Source organism: Oryctolagus cuniculus, chromosome 3 (assembly GCF_964237555.1).
Source record: "Oryctolagus cuniculus chromosome 3, mOryCun1.1, whole genome shotgun sequence".
NCBI lineage: Eukaryota > Metazoa > Chordata > Mammalia > Lagomorpha > Leporidae > Oryctolagus > Oryctolagus cuniculus.
Window position 1 is genome coordinate 90,038,232 of NC_091434.1, and position 17,164 is coordinate 90,055,395.

At 40.3% G+C, this 17,164-nt stretch overlaps 1 protein-coding gene across 9 annotated transcripts in view; it reads left to right on the plus strand.

Moving 5' to 3' along the window:
* CACNB4 (calcium voltage-gated channel auxiliary subunit beta 4) overlaps positions 1-17,164 on the plus strand; it is a 287,912-nt gene that overhangs the window by 253,814 nt on the left and 16,934 nt on the right. For 6 of the 9 annotated variants that reach the window (XM_051848622.2, XM_051848628.2, XM_051848623.2 and 3 more), the window contains 6 exons: positions 1,877-1,953; positions 3,390-3,409; positions 3,624-3,704; positions 4,945-5,003; positions 12,255-12,364; positions 16,993-17,144. In XM_051848622.2, the coding sequence (XP_051704582.1) occupies positions 1,877-1,953; positions 3,390-3,409; positions 3,624-3,704; positions 4,945-5,003; positions 12,255-12,364; positions 16,993-17,144 (499 nt within the window). The remainder of the gene's footprint in view (positions 1-1,876; positions 1,954-3,389; positions 3,410-3,623; positions 3,705-4,944; positions 5,004-12,254; positions 12,365-16,992; positions 17,145-17,164) is intronic. The other 3 variants (XM_070070929.1, XM_051848630.2, XM_051848629.2) reach the window with 2 other exon arrangements.

Consider the following 17,164-nt stretch of genomic DNA (forward strand, 5'->3'; position numbering starts at 1 on the left):
AGGAGATGTCCGTATCCTACTGAGAGATTATGTTGTAGCCGATACTGGAACACTGGTTTTCTTCATGTTATAATTTTTTTAAAAGCCCTGAAATAGAAGCATTTTTTTCTCTTGACCTTCAATGTCCATTTCCTGTTGGAACATTTTTTATTTAAAAGCTCTTCTTTTCTTTGGAACCCATTTTGCCCTTGTCATAACAGGAGCCTTGGGGCTGCTGTGTGGTGTAGTGCCTGTGGCGCAGGCATCCCATATTGGTGCCAACTCCTGTCCCAGCTGCTCCTCTTCCGATCCAGCTCTCTGCTGTGGCCTGAGAAAGCAGTAGAAGATGGCACCGCGCTGATCCAATGGCAGCAGCCAGGTACTTATCCTGGTCTCCCATGGGATGCAGGGCCCAAGCACTTGGGCCATCCTCCACTGCACTCCCTGGCCACAGCAGAGAGCTGGCCTGGAAGAGGGGCAACCGGGACAGAATCCAGCGCCCCAACCGGGACTAGAACCCGGTGTGCCGGTGCCGCAAGGTGGAGGATTAGCCTGTTGAGCCACAGCGCCGGCCGAGTTGTAGCTTCTGTGTCTGCAGATGGGGAAGCTGACTAAATGGCAAGGCTGCCATGGGAAATCCCATTTTCCTGACTGTAAGGTCATACTCTGTACTGAAAGGGAGGGATGCTTGGGAAATAGGAACGTGAGCTGCTAGGGCCTGAGTGTGCTCCAGAGAAGCTTCCAGAGCACATGTGAAGAGACTAATGCTGAGGCGCTTCCATTCCAGGTCACAAATGATACTATGTGTGACTTACTCCTTACAGTCAGTTCTTCTTTTTTTTTAAGATTTATTTTATTCATTTGAAAGACAGAGTTATAGAGAGAAGTAGAGTTAAAGAGAGAGGTCTTCCATCTGATGGTTCACTCCACAGATGGCCACAACGGCCGGAGCTGCACCAATCTGAAGCCAGGAGCCAGGAGCCTCTTCCTGGTCTTCCACGCAGGTGCAGGGGCCCAAGGACTTGGGCCATCTTCTACTGCTTTCCCAGGCCACAGCAGAGAGCTGGATTGTAAGTGGAGCAACTGGGACTAGAACCAGCGGCCATATGGAATGCCCGTGCTTCAGGCCAGGGCGTTAACCTGCTGCGCCACAGCGCCGGCCCCTACTGCCAGTTCTTAACTCTGACCCTCACATAATCCCTTTTAATAAGAAATGATTCCTCCAGTATTATTGCTTTTTTAAAAAAAAAAAATTTAATCTGCTTGAAAGGCAGAGTGACAGAAAGAGTGACCACCATCTACTTGGCGGTCACTTCCCAAATGACTGCAACAGCCAGGGCTGGGCTAGGCCAAAGCCTGGAAACAGGAACTTTATCTAGGACTCTCATGTGAGTGGCAGGGGCCCAAGCACTTGGGCTGTCCTCTTTTTTGGCTGCTGTCTCAAGTGCATTAGCAGGAAGCTAAGCCAGAGGCAGAGGAGCTGGCACACAAACTGGCACTCCAGTATAGGATGCGGGCACCTCAAATGGAGGCTTACCCTCATTGTGCCATAATGTTCACCCCTTGCTGATTGTTTTGAGCTGTGGCTGACATCTGACTTGTGTGCTAGCGACTGGTGTTAGGTTAGCAAGCAGTTCAGAACATTCCTATCAGTAATTCTTTTGCCTGGTTTCTATATTAAATCACTGGTAGAAATACTTTTGCAAAGTCTGTCTGGGTTCTCAAAAGTTACCCACTTTCTCTGAGAAATAGAAACATTTGGACAGATTCTTGAAGTTCTCTATAGCAGAATTTAGTGTGTTTTGAATTATTTAGTGGGCTGAATGCCAATGAAAGCGTTGTACTCTCCAGAAATGTTTGCACAGAGCGAATCTTACGTTCGTTTTCTGTATCCTAGGAAATCAAGTGGAAATTCTTCTTCAAGTCTGGGAGAAATGGTATCAGGGACATTTCGAGCAACTCCCACATCGACCGGTGAGGGTCTGTTACATTCCTTTCAATAGGATACATTCCTTCCTTAATATTTGAGTATGCATGCAAGCATTTTTGCTAATTTGGAAATGAGTTAAAGGCTTCCTTTACAAAGGTTCCTTTATTTCAAATTTCATTGCTCATTTCCTTCTTGTGGTAATTTGGTTTGATTTAAAGGTGAATAATAGCACTAGAAATTCAGATCTTTATAATTTTGAAAAATCTTATCTGCTCCCCAGAGGCCATAACTATCCATTGTATGAATTAGTCTGTGACAAGTTCGTTCTTCTACCCAAGAACCCAGCAGATTTTGAGATGATGAGGGCCACTAAGAAAGGGGAAAAACATTGTAGACTCAAGAAAATGCTCTATTTCAGTCTCCATGTGAAACTTTGAAAGTGTTAGTACAATGTGGGTGATGGAGACTTGGTGGGTTGAGGCTGGGAATGAGGTGGGGCTCAAGTGAGGTGATTTCTATTTTGACAGCAGACATCCCTGCCCTGGAATTAACAGTAATGAGGAGATGGTAGTATCTTCAGAAAATATGGACATATTCATGCAGGGATTTTCTTCCTCCACCTTCCCTGACCTCTCTGTAGGCTAATTTCATTCTTGCTCATAGTTGATGCTGCATTAGGGTAGCCCTCATATTAGCAATTCAGAATAGCAAGTCCAAAGGTCTCTGTGTATTGAAATTGGTTTTAGAACAGTTGTGAGGATCTGGATCCTTATTCATATGAATTTCTCCTGAACTCTAACACTCTGAGCCAATCTAGCTCCCTGGGTTGCTTCCTCCAACCCCCAATAAACTGAGCGTGCTCAGATAGCCACAAAAGCACTTTCATCAGACACTGAGTATATTTTGCTTTACTCCCATTGTAGGACATTGCAGCTTATTATTACTATAAACTGGAAAGAACAGAAGTAACTGATTATAAATTTATTTGAAATATAAAAGCAACATAGTAAGAAAACATGTGTCCATTTCCTAGAAAATGGGCAAAAGCAACAAAAAAAGAATGCCTATTTATCATAGGGTCACCAAAGTTACACACCCCAAAATAGTCATTTTAGCCCACTTGTTACTATGCTGCTTTTTATCAATTTTTATCTGTTCAACTTGTTCCCAGCCACACTGGGTGCTATGTTCTGCATGGAAAGAAGCCCATGGTTAACGGCTGGCCCAGAACCTCCAATGTCATTGTGAACTACTTTCCATCACCCCCTCCCCATGTGAAATCGGGACGTATGTTCATGTGTGCTTCAAAATCAGCACATCCAGAATGAAATAATAGAGACAGTGTCTGCAGAGTGGGTGATGGGGAAGTCAGCAAGATAATTACAGGGACAAATACATGCCTGCATCCATCTTTTAAGGTCATGTACTGTCACTTTCAGAGATGACATATTTTGATATGGCTCTCATTGTTGTCTTTTAGCAAAACAGAAGCAAAAAGTGGTAAGTTGTGTTTCCTTTTTAAATCTGTTAAGGTTTTATATATACGTGCCTGCGGTGCTCCATTTCAGTGACCCCAGTGGCTATGACATAAGGGATGCGCCTGCTTGGGGAACCCATGGTCATCACTGTCATTCACAGGGCGTTGGGAGTGTTGTGGCTGTGGAGGAGGGATGCTCAGCCTCAGCTTGTCCATGTGTTGAATCCTCTTTTTCAGACGGAGCACATTCCTCCTTATGATGTTGTGCCGTCGATGCGTCCTGTGGTGTTAGTGGGGCCGTCACTGAAAGGTTATGAGGTACAAATATCATCTGTTTCCCGTCAGTTCTTGGTTGAGAATCTTGGAGACAGGCACGGGGGTGCTTGCTGTTCCAGGGTCTGGTCACATTTAGGTACTGGTGGAAGCCAGCTCTCAGTATGGGAAGGTGGGTGGGACAATGTGGAGTTATGTGACCCTGTGCCCTTTCTTTCCTTCTCATCTTTTATGCATTACACTGTTTAGAAATATCTCCCCCAAATCATCGATACTGGAAAATTCTGATCAAATATTTGCTCACCATTAAATTCAAAGAAGAGGACTTTTCTCAACCATTCCTGTTATTATTAGAAATAATAGAATATGAACAGCACAAGGGAACATAGAAGCAATCTTCTTGCAAACCTAGACCCTCACAGCACCAACAGATCTCATCCTAATGGGTGCCCAAAACAATGGCAAATGTGTCTGCTTATTTATTTTACAGGGCATTTAGATACAAAACCACCAAAAACGTTGGTGAATTTTGGAGAATTAAATAATATCATGTAGCAAGGAAAAGAGTAAAGACTTAGATGTATGATGTTTCAGATGTTGCCATTTTGACCTTGCGCTAGTGTGATTAAAACAGGTGGACACTAAATCCGAAGTGGGCAGCCTCCAGGACACAGTTCCCACTGAGCTAATAAGCACTCAGTACACTTTGTTGAATGAATTAACAAATCTCCTTGGGGGCAGATCTAAGTATATTCTCTCCCTCCCCCCTGTCTTTCTCTCTCTCTCGCTCTCTCTCTCTTTCTCTGAGTTGGAAATATCAGAGAGAAGAGCAGAAGAGTAGTGTACAAAAGTCCAGCCCTGGGCATAGAGGACTCAGGAAAAGGTCAGATGATCTCAGCACTGGCTGTGGGGTTTCTAGGTGTTCCTCACTGGAGGCCAACACAACTCAGGTGCACCAAGGATGGCCAGCACCTGTGCACAAAGCCAGCCTGCAGTCTCCTGGTGGCAGTCCCCTCCCCTAATGTGGGAAGAGGTTGCAGGTTTGTCTTGGGTCTACTGAGCACTCTTGGTTCATTCCTCAGCACCCTTGGTTCTTGGAGAAGAACCAAGAGGATAAAATCAGCAGGTGGGTGTGGTTAAGTGTGAGAAGCTCCTTCCAGGACAGCTTTCCTATAGGAGGTTGTGCTAAGGTCTCTGTTCAGTCCTAGTGCCCCAACCCCTTCAACTGCTCTCACTGCTGACTGCTCTCTCTCTGTTTGCCTCGTTCCTTCCCCACTCTGCAAAGGTAACAGACATGATGCAGAAAGCCCTCTTTGATTTCCTGAAGCACAGGTTTGATGGGAGGTGAGACATACAGATGTTTCTTGTATTTCTTTTTCCTTTTCCTTTGACCAAACATGTATGATAAATCAGTTTGTGGATCCATGTTTTCAGCAGCAATTGCAGAAGTTCTCAAATTAAGTTAGCTCTGTATTTTGGGAAAGAATGCCAGGAAAGGGTTCTGAAAATAGGAAGCATGGTATTGAATCTTCAAGAGGAAAATAACATGAAATGTGTTTGTCTTTATTTTTCTTAATTACCACTGAATTCATACCAAACTGTTTTTTATAAAAAAATTAAAATATGTAATATTTATGATGACTATGGTGGCTCACTGGTCAAGCTGGGCAATATCATTTGGGAATTGTGGGTGTGTGTGTGTGTGTGTGTGTGTGGCCTATGAAGGTATAAAGTACTGAATTGCCTCAGAAGAAGATAAGAATTGTTTTCATCATAAGCCTCCCAAAGTGACTGTTCTTAGAGGAAATAATACCTATTAGGATGTTTAGCTCTGGTTTATTTTCTTAGAAATGATCTTGTAATTCTTGTAATCGTATTGGTCTATTTTGTATGTTTCCTACCATGACCTATCATTAGTATAGCTCAGCTTTGAATCATCAAGTAATTTTGTCATTTGAGTATTGCAAAAAATGTCTACAGAGAATTTCTGAGTTTTGGAAGAGACAAGAAAAAATTCCATATTAACTCAATACTAGGTACTAAGAGCTTTCATCATGCAGAATGTGCTCCATGTAAAAATCATACACAAAAAAAAATTTGGCACAAATGAGGAAAATTTAAATAGCCTATTTCAAGAAGTATGAGTAAATGTATGTAATTTGTCCCCTTAATGGGCTAAATAATAAAAAACTTACATATTTTGAAATAAATTTTAATAAGCCTAGTATTTTAAGAAAAAAGCAAATATGATAATACACAAAGTACAAATTATCTGTTTGTCAAAAGAAAAGCCTGTTGGATATTGTTTTAAAATATTCATTTATTGTAGGACTATATACGAAGAAAATAAACTAAGATTTAATTACAATAACTGAGATTTTAAGAAATTAATGTTTTTGGCCGGCGCCATGGCTCAATAGGCTAATCCTCCACCCGTGGCGCTGGCACACTGGGTTCTAGTCCCGGTCGGGACACTGGATTCTGTCCTGGTTGCTCCTCTTCCAGTCCAGCTCTCTGCTTTGGCCCGGGAGGGCAGTGGAGGATGGCCCAGGTTCTTGGGCCCTGCACCTGCATGGGAGACCAGGAGGAAGCACCTGGCTCCTGGCTTCGGATCGGAAAGAGGAAGACCTTTCTCTCTGTCTCCCTCTCTCTCCCTGTCTAACTCTGCCTGTCAAAAAAAAAAAAAAAAAAAGAAAGAAAGAAATTAATGTTTTCCTGCTATTATATGAATTTCTAAGTACATTAATGTAGGCCAGCCTACTTTAGTAGATGGACCCCAAAATGTGTTATTATATAAACACAGTGGATGCTTTTTTTAAAAAAATTATTTATTTATTTGAAAGTCAGAGTTATACAGAGGGAGGAGAGGCAGAGAGAGAAGTCTTCCATCCGCTGGTTCACTCCTCAGTTGGCTGCAACAGTCGGTGCTGCACCGATCCGAAGGCAGGAGCCAGGAGCTTCTTCCAGGTCTTGCACATGGGTGCAGGGGCCCAAGGACTTGGGCCATCTTCTACTGCTTTCCCAGGCCATAGCAAAGAGCTGGATCGGAAATGGAGCAGCTGGGACTCAAACTGGTGTCCATATGGGTTTACCCACTATGCCACAGCACTGGCCCCAGTGGATGCTTTTTTTATTCATATACCCATGTCAGATGGGTGATCCTGGCTGGGAGGAAGGATAAAGTAAGGGGAGGGGAAAACTGTAGAGAAAATTTGTCATTTTGAAGGCTTTTCCCGGGAGTGATCTCTCCGGTCAGCTGGTCCAGGCAAGGAGCATGAAGGACCTGGGGTAGCACACATGATTTCTCACATATCATTGGATAGAGCTTGGTTGTATGGCCATACCTAGTAGCAAAGAGGCTGAGAAATATGGTCTGGCTGTACGCCCAGAAGGAAGAAGAAATAGAGTTTGTTGAACCAGTTACACTCTCTTTCCTGCCAGTCATGTCGTGGGCATAAAGGCTTGATAAGAAAGTCATGTTTATCCCCTCCCACTGTTTTTAAAAGAAGACAGGCAGAGAGTGAAGTAGTTTCCGAGAAAACAAGTGAAAGGCACTGAATACTGAATTTGGAAGAAAAGGTAATCTTTCATTTTAAGCTTCCTTTTCCAACAGCCACAATCAGATAAACAACCTACTTCTGTTTGACAACTTTTGACTTTTGGGAATTCCTTGAAAGACACCACAGAGAAAGAGCTGCACTATGGCTTTTTAACTTAATAGCCTTGGTCTTGGTCCTGCCCCTTGATGTTCCGAGACCTGGGCCTCACCCTCATACAGCTCTGCGTGGATTGAATGCTGCCAGCATTCTGTTCTTCCTGAGCTGTGCTAGGAGTCACTTGGGTTTAACCTGTGATGCCTCCTACCCAAGACAGTGCTGAACAGTCCTTCCTCTGGCCCCACAGTAGCCCTCAGTGTGAACGAATTCTGTAACACTACCTAGGTTTGTGTTAGAGTGTTTTGGTCCCCACATAACACACCTATGAACAACAGTGGTATTAAAGTTTTGAAAAACAGGACTATGGAAAAGAAGAAATGATTTCAGATGATTTAGGAAAAAGAGTGACTTGATTATTGCTTTCAAGAACAAAGAATCTGATGTCTGCTTCAATCCTGAAGCCCATAAAGAGGAAATTCATTTCATTCTAACGGAGAATTATCTTGAATCAAGCAGAATTGTCTGCATCCATTATTGTATACACACTACCGAAATTGGCTTAGTAGGGATAGAATTAAAATGTCAATGCCAAGTGTTCATGCAGTCTGATGACATGGCAGAGACTCTGGAGGAAGAATCCAGCAGCAGCAGAAAGTAATACTGTAGCTGGAGACACTCAGCCCTGAAGAGGGCTTATGTACAGCACAGCTGGAGAAAGTAAAGATGGGGAGGGCGGGGAGGGACAGTGGACTTGCTTTCAAGAAATTGATAAGGAAGAAGTTTGCTGATAGCTTCACGTGGACTCTGACACGTCCTGTTTGGGAAATATCAGTGCATTTTGAGCCATAACAATCTGCTGTGTTGTTTTACCAGTTAATGAATGGAGAGAAAACTCTTTAACTGAAACCAGCCAAAAGAACAATTCCATAGAAGGCTTTAGCACAATAAACTGCATTAACAAGATGTTCTAAAGGGCACCTTTTCAGTGTCTCAATGGCTGTGAATGCAGTAATTTGGACAAATAGTAGGAAGTCCTACTATTTTTCAGAAACAGCAGAGAGAGATCATTGGTGAAAAGGCTTTCTTCTTCAATACTGCTTTGCAGATCTTGGTTACAAAATCATCCAAAATATTGGATTAAAATACAACATTTATCTGTAATAGAATCATAAACATGAGGGTTTTTTGACACTGTAGAAGTGATTTGACTCCTTTTAGAGCTAGTTATTATACAGTTTTATTGATGTTGCAATTGTGGGCCCTATTTGTAATACATGTAAGAAAAATGAAAAATATAATACTAAATAGTTCTTGAGGACCTTCTATGTATGTGAATACTACATATATATGTATACATCATATACAACATATATGATGATTTCTGAATCTAGACCATAAACTAGACCTACAAGTTGCTGCCATGGCGCCAGCTTGGCAAGGAAACAATGGGCATAGAGGTGTTCTCTTCATTTCATTCCGCAGCATTCATGGGGGATCATCCAGTCCAATGAAGTCTGTTTAGCTGATTGAATCTGGCCGTTGATAGGTTGAACAGCAAGCAGTCAAACCAGTTACAGTTGGTTGACCTATGTCAATCATTTCAAATCCCCCCCCCCAAAAAAAAATGGTACTTAGGATTTTTGATAACTATCAGATCAGCCTTATGGCATTTATGAGATACTATGTGACTTACATGATCATGACCAAAAATCTTAAATGAACACCATGTAACATATACAGATAGAATCTTAAGCTAAATGAAGCTTCTAGTCAAGGAACGTATAAACAAAATCAAAGGATTTGAGAAAGAATGTAAAAGAAAAGAAGCTAAGAATACAACTTAGAGCAACTCAGAGATAGTTATTTATTTGTAAAAATGAAATGGGAATGGTTGATGTTATCACAAAGCAGCCAAGTCATGTAAGGATGAAAGCAATCTGTAAATATAATCAAGTAGAAAAAGAACAACAGTGATTTCTGTCTCATAATCAATATCATTCTTCTATAATTTCCTCTAAGATTCTCTATTCAAATGCAGACTCATCAGTGGACACTCAAATGCTAGAGATAATTAATTGACCACTTTTATCCCAAATGTGAATATTTAAATCAGGTTTTGATTATAAATGACCCATCCTCACAGTGTATAGAAATTTCACAGAAAATGTGAGAGTTTTTGAGGATAATTTATAATAAGATGTCTTCAAATTATTTGCCTTGTATACATTGTACATGTGCCTGTAAACATAAGACACCAAGAAAAATTATTTAAGAAGGAACTTTTAGATATTACCTTGTTTGCTCCTAATGACAGTTCAATGAGATAGCTATGGCATATCTACTGTTGCCATTTTGTTGATTAAGATACAGAGACTCAAAAGATGGCATGACAGGCCCATGATCAAACAACCACCAAGAGGACTTTCATCCCAATTCTCCTAGCAAGGTGTTATTCTGTACTTTGGAACATAAGCAGAGAGTTAGATGGGAATAGGAGCAGCCAGGACTCAAACTGGCATCCATGTGGGATGCCGACACCGCAGGCAGAGGCTTAGCCTGCTGCACCACAGCATCAGCCATGTTCCCCATTTCATATGCATGTATTTTTTAATAGATAACTTGAATTAATCAATTAACTTTTATTTTTATTGGTACATAAAATAAAAACATCTTTTTTCCCACACCTTCTAATTTTTGGAACATAAGGAACATTCTTTTCTGTATTTTTTTTAACATTTTGGTTGTATTTGAAAATGGGGTCGTAAAAGCACTCAGAAAAATAAGTGTGTGCATCTCTGGATAATCTCTTCAAATTTTAAGAACCTAGAGTCACTATTTGGCTTGTATAGAACTAGAAAATTAGATTTTCACTTAAGCAGAATAGAATCTTCAGACTCTCCAAAAATCATTATTCTACAAAGTTGAATTTTGTCCCTAAGCCAACAGATTTGTCTCCAGTTACGTGTTTGGATTGCTGTGGAACATTTGTATGTTTTTACCCAGCAGTTCCATTCTCAAACAAGAAACCCAGAAATACAAAAATAAACACACAAAGCCTGTTCTGTAAAGAAAAAGAGCTGCCCGTAAGATTTCATGTTCAGAATTGCAGTGGTCAGCTGCATGGTGGAGATTTCATGTGGGGGTCCTGTGACCTCAGCCTGATCTACAGCCTCACCATCTCTCAGATGAGACCAAGTTGGACCACACACTCGTGCTTGATGCTGTCTGGAGATTCAGGGTTGTAAGAGAATTGAGGGTCACGTGACCAGGCCCTACCCTGGTGCTCAGGAGCTTCATTTAAACCTTCTTAGCCTATTAACAAACCAGTCGAACGTCCCCTCTTTGCCTCAGTTTCCTTCTTGGTAAAACAAAGTGATTGTTAACTCCAGTGTTTGCCTATGTCTTTTAGCAGTTGAACAACTTTTTACAATGAACTCTTATGTAAGCCTCAGTGTAGCAAACGGAAATGTAGAAATGCCTGCCTAGGCTCGTGGGTGGTGAAGCTGGAGACCTGCCATCTTGGCCTCCCGGTAATATGCAGAAAGCTCTCTGAGGTGTTTCTGCAGAGCACAGTTTGAAAATAGATCGGATAATTATCAGGGCCTAACAATTCTTAAAAAGTTTAAAAAATTAAAAATTCCCTGACAGCCAGCAGTTTATAAATACAATGACACAGGCAAGAATGCTTCGCTATAAAATGACAGCAGAGCTTCCGCATGGCGTGTTGCTTTGCAGAAGTGATTTCTAATAATCTGTGACAAAGCGTGTTTTAAATTCTCCCCAAGGCTTCAGGTCGCTAAAGCCAAATAAGGAGTCTCCTGACAGTGCCGAAAATGTCCCCAAACATGTATGAAGTGTGCAATTCAGCGATTGTTCATGATCTACCTTCTTCCCTGCTCCAGCCTCCAAGGGAGTTGGAGAATGGGGGAGAATGCGTGCACTAACAGTGTAAAAGAAAAGGGTTCTGCTTTCCTTCTGGTATCTCTTCCAAGCTGTGAAGGAAAGAATGGCCCGTGGTGGCTCTAACTGGCTGGCAGAGGCAAATTTTGAATTCTACAGGTAGATACTAATTGCAAGTTGAGCAATCCCAGCTTAAAATAAAGAGCTGAATTGATTGGTCCCAGATTAAGGACTTCACAATTTTAAGTTCTGGGTGTTCTAATTTGATAAATCATTCACAAAATAGACCTGTCTCTCCGTTCGTTTGCAATGCCTTTGCTTTACTCTTCTCTTGAGTGACTGCAGGACACATTCTTACTAAGATCCTGGCACAATACTCTCATTGCGCTCAACTATAGTATCTTATGCCTGCCATATGCATTCAGTCATATGCAAATGTGCTGAAGAATCCTGTGCCTGCAGAAAAGAAACCACACTTTTCACATTCTTCCAACTGAAGCATCCCTTTGGGCCTCTGGAGAAATTCTTCTTATGTCATAAATTAACTATGGAGCACAGAGAATGCAGCTTACCCACCAACTGATAGATTGTCTTTGCTGAACACAATGAAGAGGGTTTCCTCCCTTTGACCAGCAGCATTTAAATGCTGGGCAGAGCATTTGTAGTTCCTGGAGCAGATCAACTGTGAGCTGTGGGGAAATTGTATTTCCATTCCTTGAACAGCATGGTTGAATCTTGTTTTGATTTTCCGCTGGTTTGATGGGCACTGTAAAGGCAAGTCTTAATGGAGGAAGAGCATTTTTTAGTGGAGTACTCTTTCTGTTGTTGTTGCTAAATAGCTCAATCTTTCCTCCAGTCTGCTCTGCTAGTATTTTAATGCTAGCCAAAGCCTGTTTAAAAACTTGTGGCCAATGATTATTTATACTGTGGTTCCTCTGTAGTATGTACAGTGGTTATTAAGAACTGTAGCTATAAATCACTTGGAGAGCCCTGTCACATTTTTTTACTGGCTTGTTCTGTTCTGTGTTCCTGTTCATAGGATATCAATAACAAGAGTGACAGCTGACATTTCTCTTGCTAAGAGGTCTGTCCTAAATAATCCAAGCAAGAGAGCAATAATTGAACGTTCGAACACCCGGTCCAGCTTAGGTAAGCTGCTTGAATGTGGTACTTCTCCAGGCTGTGTTCTCAGTCCAGGATGACACATGGTGTATTTATGAATGTGTTTTCTGATTTGCTCCCCATTCTGAATGAGGAAGCGGTGATTGACTGAAGAGAATGCTAGCTATGGGCACGAGGGGAGGAGTGTCCTGCAGCAACCAGAGCCTGTTCTGTCAGCTCCAGTCAATTAGCTAATTAGTAGTCTGGTGAGAAGAATCCCCAATGGGCTCTTCTGGTCTGTTACTGCCTAACCATGTGAAACCACTCATCTCCACTTTGCCTAAGCTTCTCAATGAGGCTAATAATATCTGTCATACCTGAGTCACAGCTGACATGAAAGGAAATGAGATGTTCAGCCTTCTCATATCTTAGAAGAGCTACATACAAGTGTTCTTAGTATTGCTTCTGCTGCCAGCTGATACTACACAGATTAGTCACATCTTTACAAGGAAATGGCAGTCAACACGAATAACAGGTAGAGATCTTCAACATGTCTTTTCTGGGGTATCAATCAGAAAATACCTTATGAGTTACCATGATGGAAAATAATAAAACACCATTGGTGGACAGAGCTGTTAAAGATGGAGTCACCACCCATGGGATGGTGAATGTTCCTGGTCTCCACGATTGCCCAGTAACGTCATACACACAAAATTTCCTAGGATTCTCTTCTGCATTCACATTCAGAGAAGAGTTTAACTAGGAAACATAGGGCTCTTCTATGCTATCACCTCTTTGTAAACTACTGAAATGAGTTTTATAGATGATATGAAGCTAAAAAAGTTAAAGAGTGTCCAAGATAGAGTGCATGCCCTAATATCGCATCAAGAATCCACTGAAGGCTATGCCTTGACCCTGAGCCAGGGATTGTACAAATTGAAGAAAAGATAGAGTAGCATCTGCATTCCTCTTGTAGGACTGGCACAGGGTCATTGATAATAATGTTTATTGTATGGCTTTGTGAAAGAATGTGAAACATACCAAATGAATAGTAAGGGGGAAAAACCCAGAGGTCAGTGTTTCCTTTTTCACTCCTGTATTTAGAGCCTTCCACATGCAAAGGAAAACATTCTTAAAGGCATAGTATTTTGACATTGAGGTGACAATGGCAGTGTTGGTGGTGAACCATATTAAGTAACTGACTGAAGTCAAACAAATGTCACTGTTGACCAGGGTGTTTAGATAGGCTGAAGATTTCTCAACCAGGCATCCATCCTATGTTCTGTCCTCCACCCTCCTTCTGTCTCCTCACAGTATCTTTGACTTTTAACCATTCCTTCCTCTCATGTCTGATGAGAGGCAACATGACACTGCAAATCATAAGCTTGGTTGACTGACTCCTTCAACCATCTGCTCAGGAAAAGATTTCGCGGGTATTCTCTGAAGACAGTCTTCATAATCTAGTCACCTGCAGAGTGAGGTGGTGGAGCTAGTATAAATATTCAGGAAGAAATGAAGTAGATCTCAGTTCAGTGACTTTCGTCTTTACTCTGTTGTCATATATCCACAACCACTGCAGCTAATTTAATGTAAATCTATTATGTGTGACCTATTTATATCCATTTAGCTTGCTAATACAAGTTTGTAGATTCCTTCATCAAATGTTTATTGAATATTATGTGCCATGCATTATGGTAGATTCAGGAAATGATGACATAACTAAGCCAGAGTATCTTACCCCTGGGAAAAGAGAAGGGAGGAACAGGTGGTTAAAATACTCTGTAATAATTAAATTACAAAAAGCTAGGAAATGTAAAAAAGGAATGGGGGGTAAGAGGCATGTGAGGAGATTTCACAGAAGTTAGACTTGAGCTTGTTCTTTGAAGTAGATAAGACTATACAAAGACATTAGCACATAAAAAATTAGGGAGGTTGTGAAACAAGTGGATTTGTGCATAGCATGTTTAGGAGAGGGAAATGGGATGTAATTTAAGAGTAATGGGAGAAGAGATTAAAAAAGTAGCTTAGGCCAATGTGTTAGTGCTCTAGTGTAGTGTGCCTTGCCAAAGAGATCTGCAAATAGATTCCATGAAGTGTTTATTTTTCGAGACATTAGTAGTCCTTACATTCCAAGTGTTTTCTATGGTCAAATAAATTTGGAAATGATGAATTAAACAGTTAGCAGTTCCTTCACTGCAGGACTTCCAAGAGCCTTTAAGATACAAGAGGTCACTTGTCCAGTTTCTTAAAACTGGTATCTTGAAATTCCAAGAGGAACTATTTGAGTATGCAGTATATCCCTTTTTAAAACCCCCTTCTTCCCATAAGAGATTGCTGTTCAACGGTACCCACTTGGGAAAATGATGCTTTGGACCTTAGGGAAACCTTGAGGTTCTTTACGCATGGAAGAAATATGAACAGACTTGAGTATAAGGAAGATCGCTGATCCAAGAGTTCCTGGAGAGAGGTGGCCCTCAGCAATAATAGTCAGGTTTTAGAAGCATTCACTGAGGCCTCCAGCATTGCAGTCCACGACTGCCCAGAGCTCCATTTACCTGGAGGAGGAGTATGGGGAAACATCCATGGGAACCCCCCCTGGGAATTAATTTAGCCAGCCAACCAAGATTGTTTGCTTTGGTTGAAAGTTGTTTCCTTAAGAAAATTAGTTGTGTAGGTAAATATGCCCTTCTGTTCCTCACACCTGTAATTTATTTATTGCATTCTATGTATATATTATCCAGATGTTAGGCCCACCCCAGTATGTGGTATGGCCCTCCGCAGCTTCCTTGCTCTGCCTGATCACCTCCCTGCTTATGCCAGAGTGCCCATTGCTTAAGGGATCAGGTTGGTTAAGCAGTAGGTGTGCCTGCCCTCTGCTCCCATCAGAAGCCCCACTTACCCTCATTGCCTGTGTGGAGGAAATGAGGCCCAGGTGTTTCTGAGTCATTTACAGAGACCTACAGTAGCTTGAGGGTTTGCTGTACCAGGGCAGTACAGTTTGTGTCACTGCCTTTTTGCTGATTCAGAAAATACTGTAATCAGATGTAAAGCTTAAAACAGTAGAGACTTGTTCTGGTTTAGCCCTGGCCAGGAGCTTCTTTAAATCAGTGACAGTTTATTGAAAAGAGCAAGTGGACAACATATCCAACATCTGAGGCTGAATTTTACTACCATAAAAGTCAAATTTATGTTTCAAACTTCCTTCTTAAAAATTTTTTTTGTTTCAGATATGTGAGGGAAAAGAAGGGAAAATATGTTTATTACTGAAAAATAAGTATAATTTCAAAAAATGATGGCAGATACACCTAGTTGTCCAGTTTCTTTAAATTTATATCTTGAAATGTAGTCACCTTTCAATGCAATATAAAATATTTGAGGCCATTGGTATTAAATAATATGAAAAGTGATACATAAGTTGACTTCGGATTCATACTGTTTAATGCAGATCATGCATTAAACATCAGTGAATCTATGGAAAAGAATTGTATATTATTGTGCAAAGTCCAAGAAAATAGTCAAATGATAGTCTTTGATATTCATGATTTCACACACCTGTTCAATGCTTTTGATTAAGGAAGGATTTATTACTTAGTGATGTGAACTTGAATTTATATTGGATAAACACAGCACGAATTCTTTTCAATGAGAATATTCAGAGTAATGTTAACTTTTCCCCAGGCCATCTGTAAAATAATTTAAATTATGTAGCTTTGACTATTTTATGTACTTTGGACCAGATTACAGTATCAGTAGAGCATGCCTGTACCCACCAATAAATCAATCAATCAATCATCTCTCTAAAAAGTGAATCATTTAATTTGGACTTTGAGGATGACCCAATAAATCAGATTATTTTTATATAAATGTATATTTATGCATAAAATACTTTTTATTTTTCAGAAAGCTTGATTTTTTTATAATCTTTTCCTTAAAAAATGGCTGTGTTGCTTCAGATCCTTGAACTAGATTTTTCTTTTGACCAGACTTATATACATATTCAGTTCACTTGGCTGTTGAAGTCAACCAGATTTGTATATAGATGAATTACAGTATTTTAATGTAATTGGTTTTAATATTTTTTTAACAGTGAAAATAATTATGCCTTAGAACTAGTCCACTTTCTCTAATACTTAAGTTCAGCCAGACTTAGTAACATGCTAGTTTGAGGAAGAGACACAGTCAAAGCAAAATGTGAATGTGTGGATTGTTTTTTAAAAAAGGCAGATCCACAAAATTTTAATATATAACTTGTTTATAGAAATATTTCACTGTAATTTGTTTTCCAAGTCATGTTACTTTGAATTTCTGTTTCAGTCGTTTCTTCAAGATAGTTTTTGGCTTCTGTAGCTAAAAATGAAAGTTCTTTGGAACAAAACAGCAAAAACAAAAAAAAATCACCATAGCTAAATATAAATAATCACCTGATAGCTAAATATCAGGTGGATATAAGAAGCAAATCAAGAAAACCATCTCAGTTTTTTGCATCAACTGGTTTTATGCAAAACTCAACCTCTCTATCTTTAGAAAAGATCTTAAATTAAACAAGTCTGTGAACGTTCAAAATGTTTCTTATGCAGTGTAGACAAACATATCTGAAAGATGTACTATTTCTTCTTAATTTAAGTACTAACTAATGAAAATAACTAAGACCTGTTGTATATAATTTCTCCTTTTAGCGGAAGTACAAAGTGAAATTGAAAGAATCTTTGAGTTGGCAAGATCTTTGCAACTGGTTGTTCTTGATGCAGACACCATCAATCACCCAGCACAACTTATAAAGACTTCTTTAGCACCAATTATTGTTCATGTAAAAGTCTCATCTCCAAAGGTAATTAGTTTGTTTCTGTT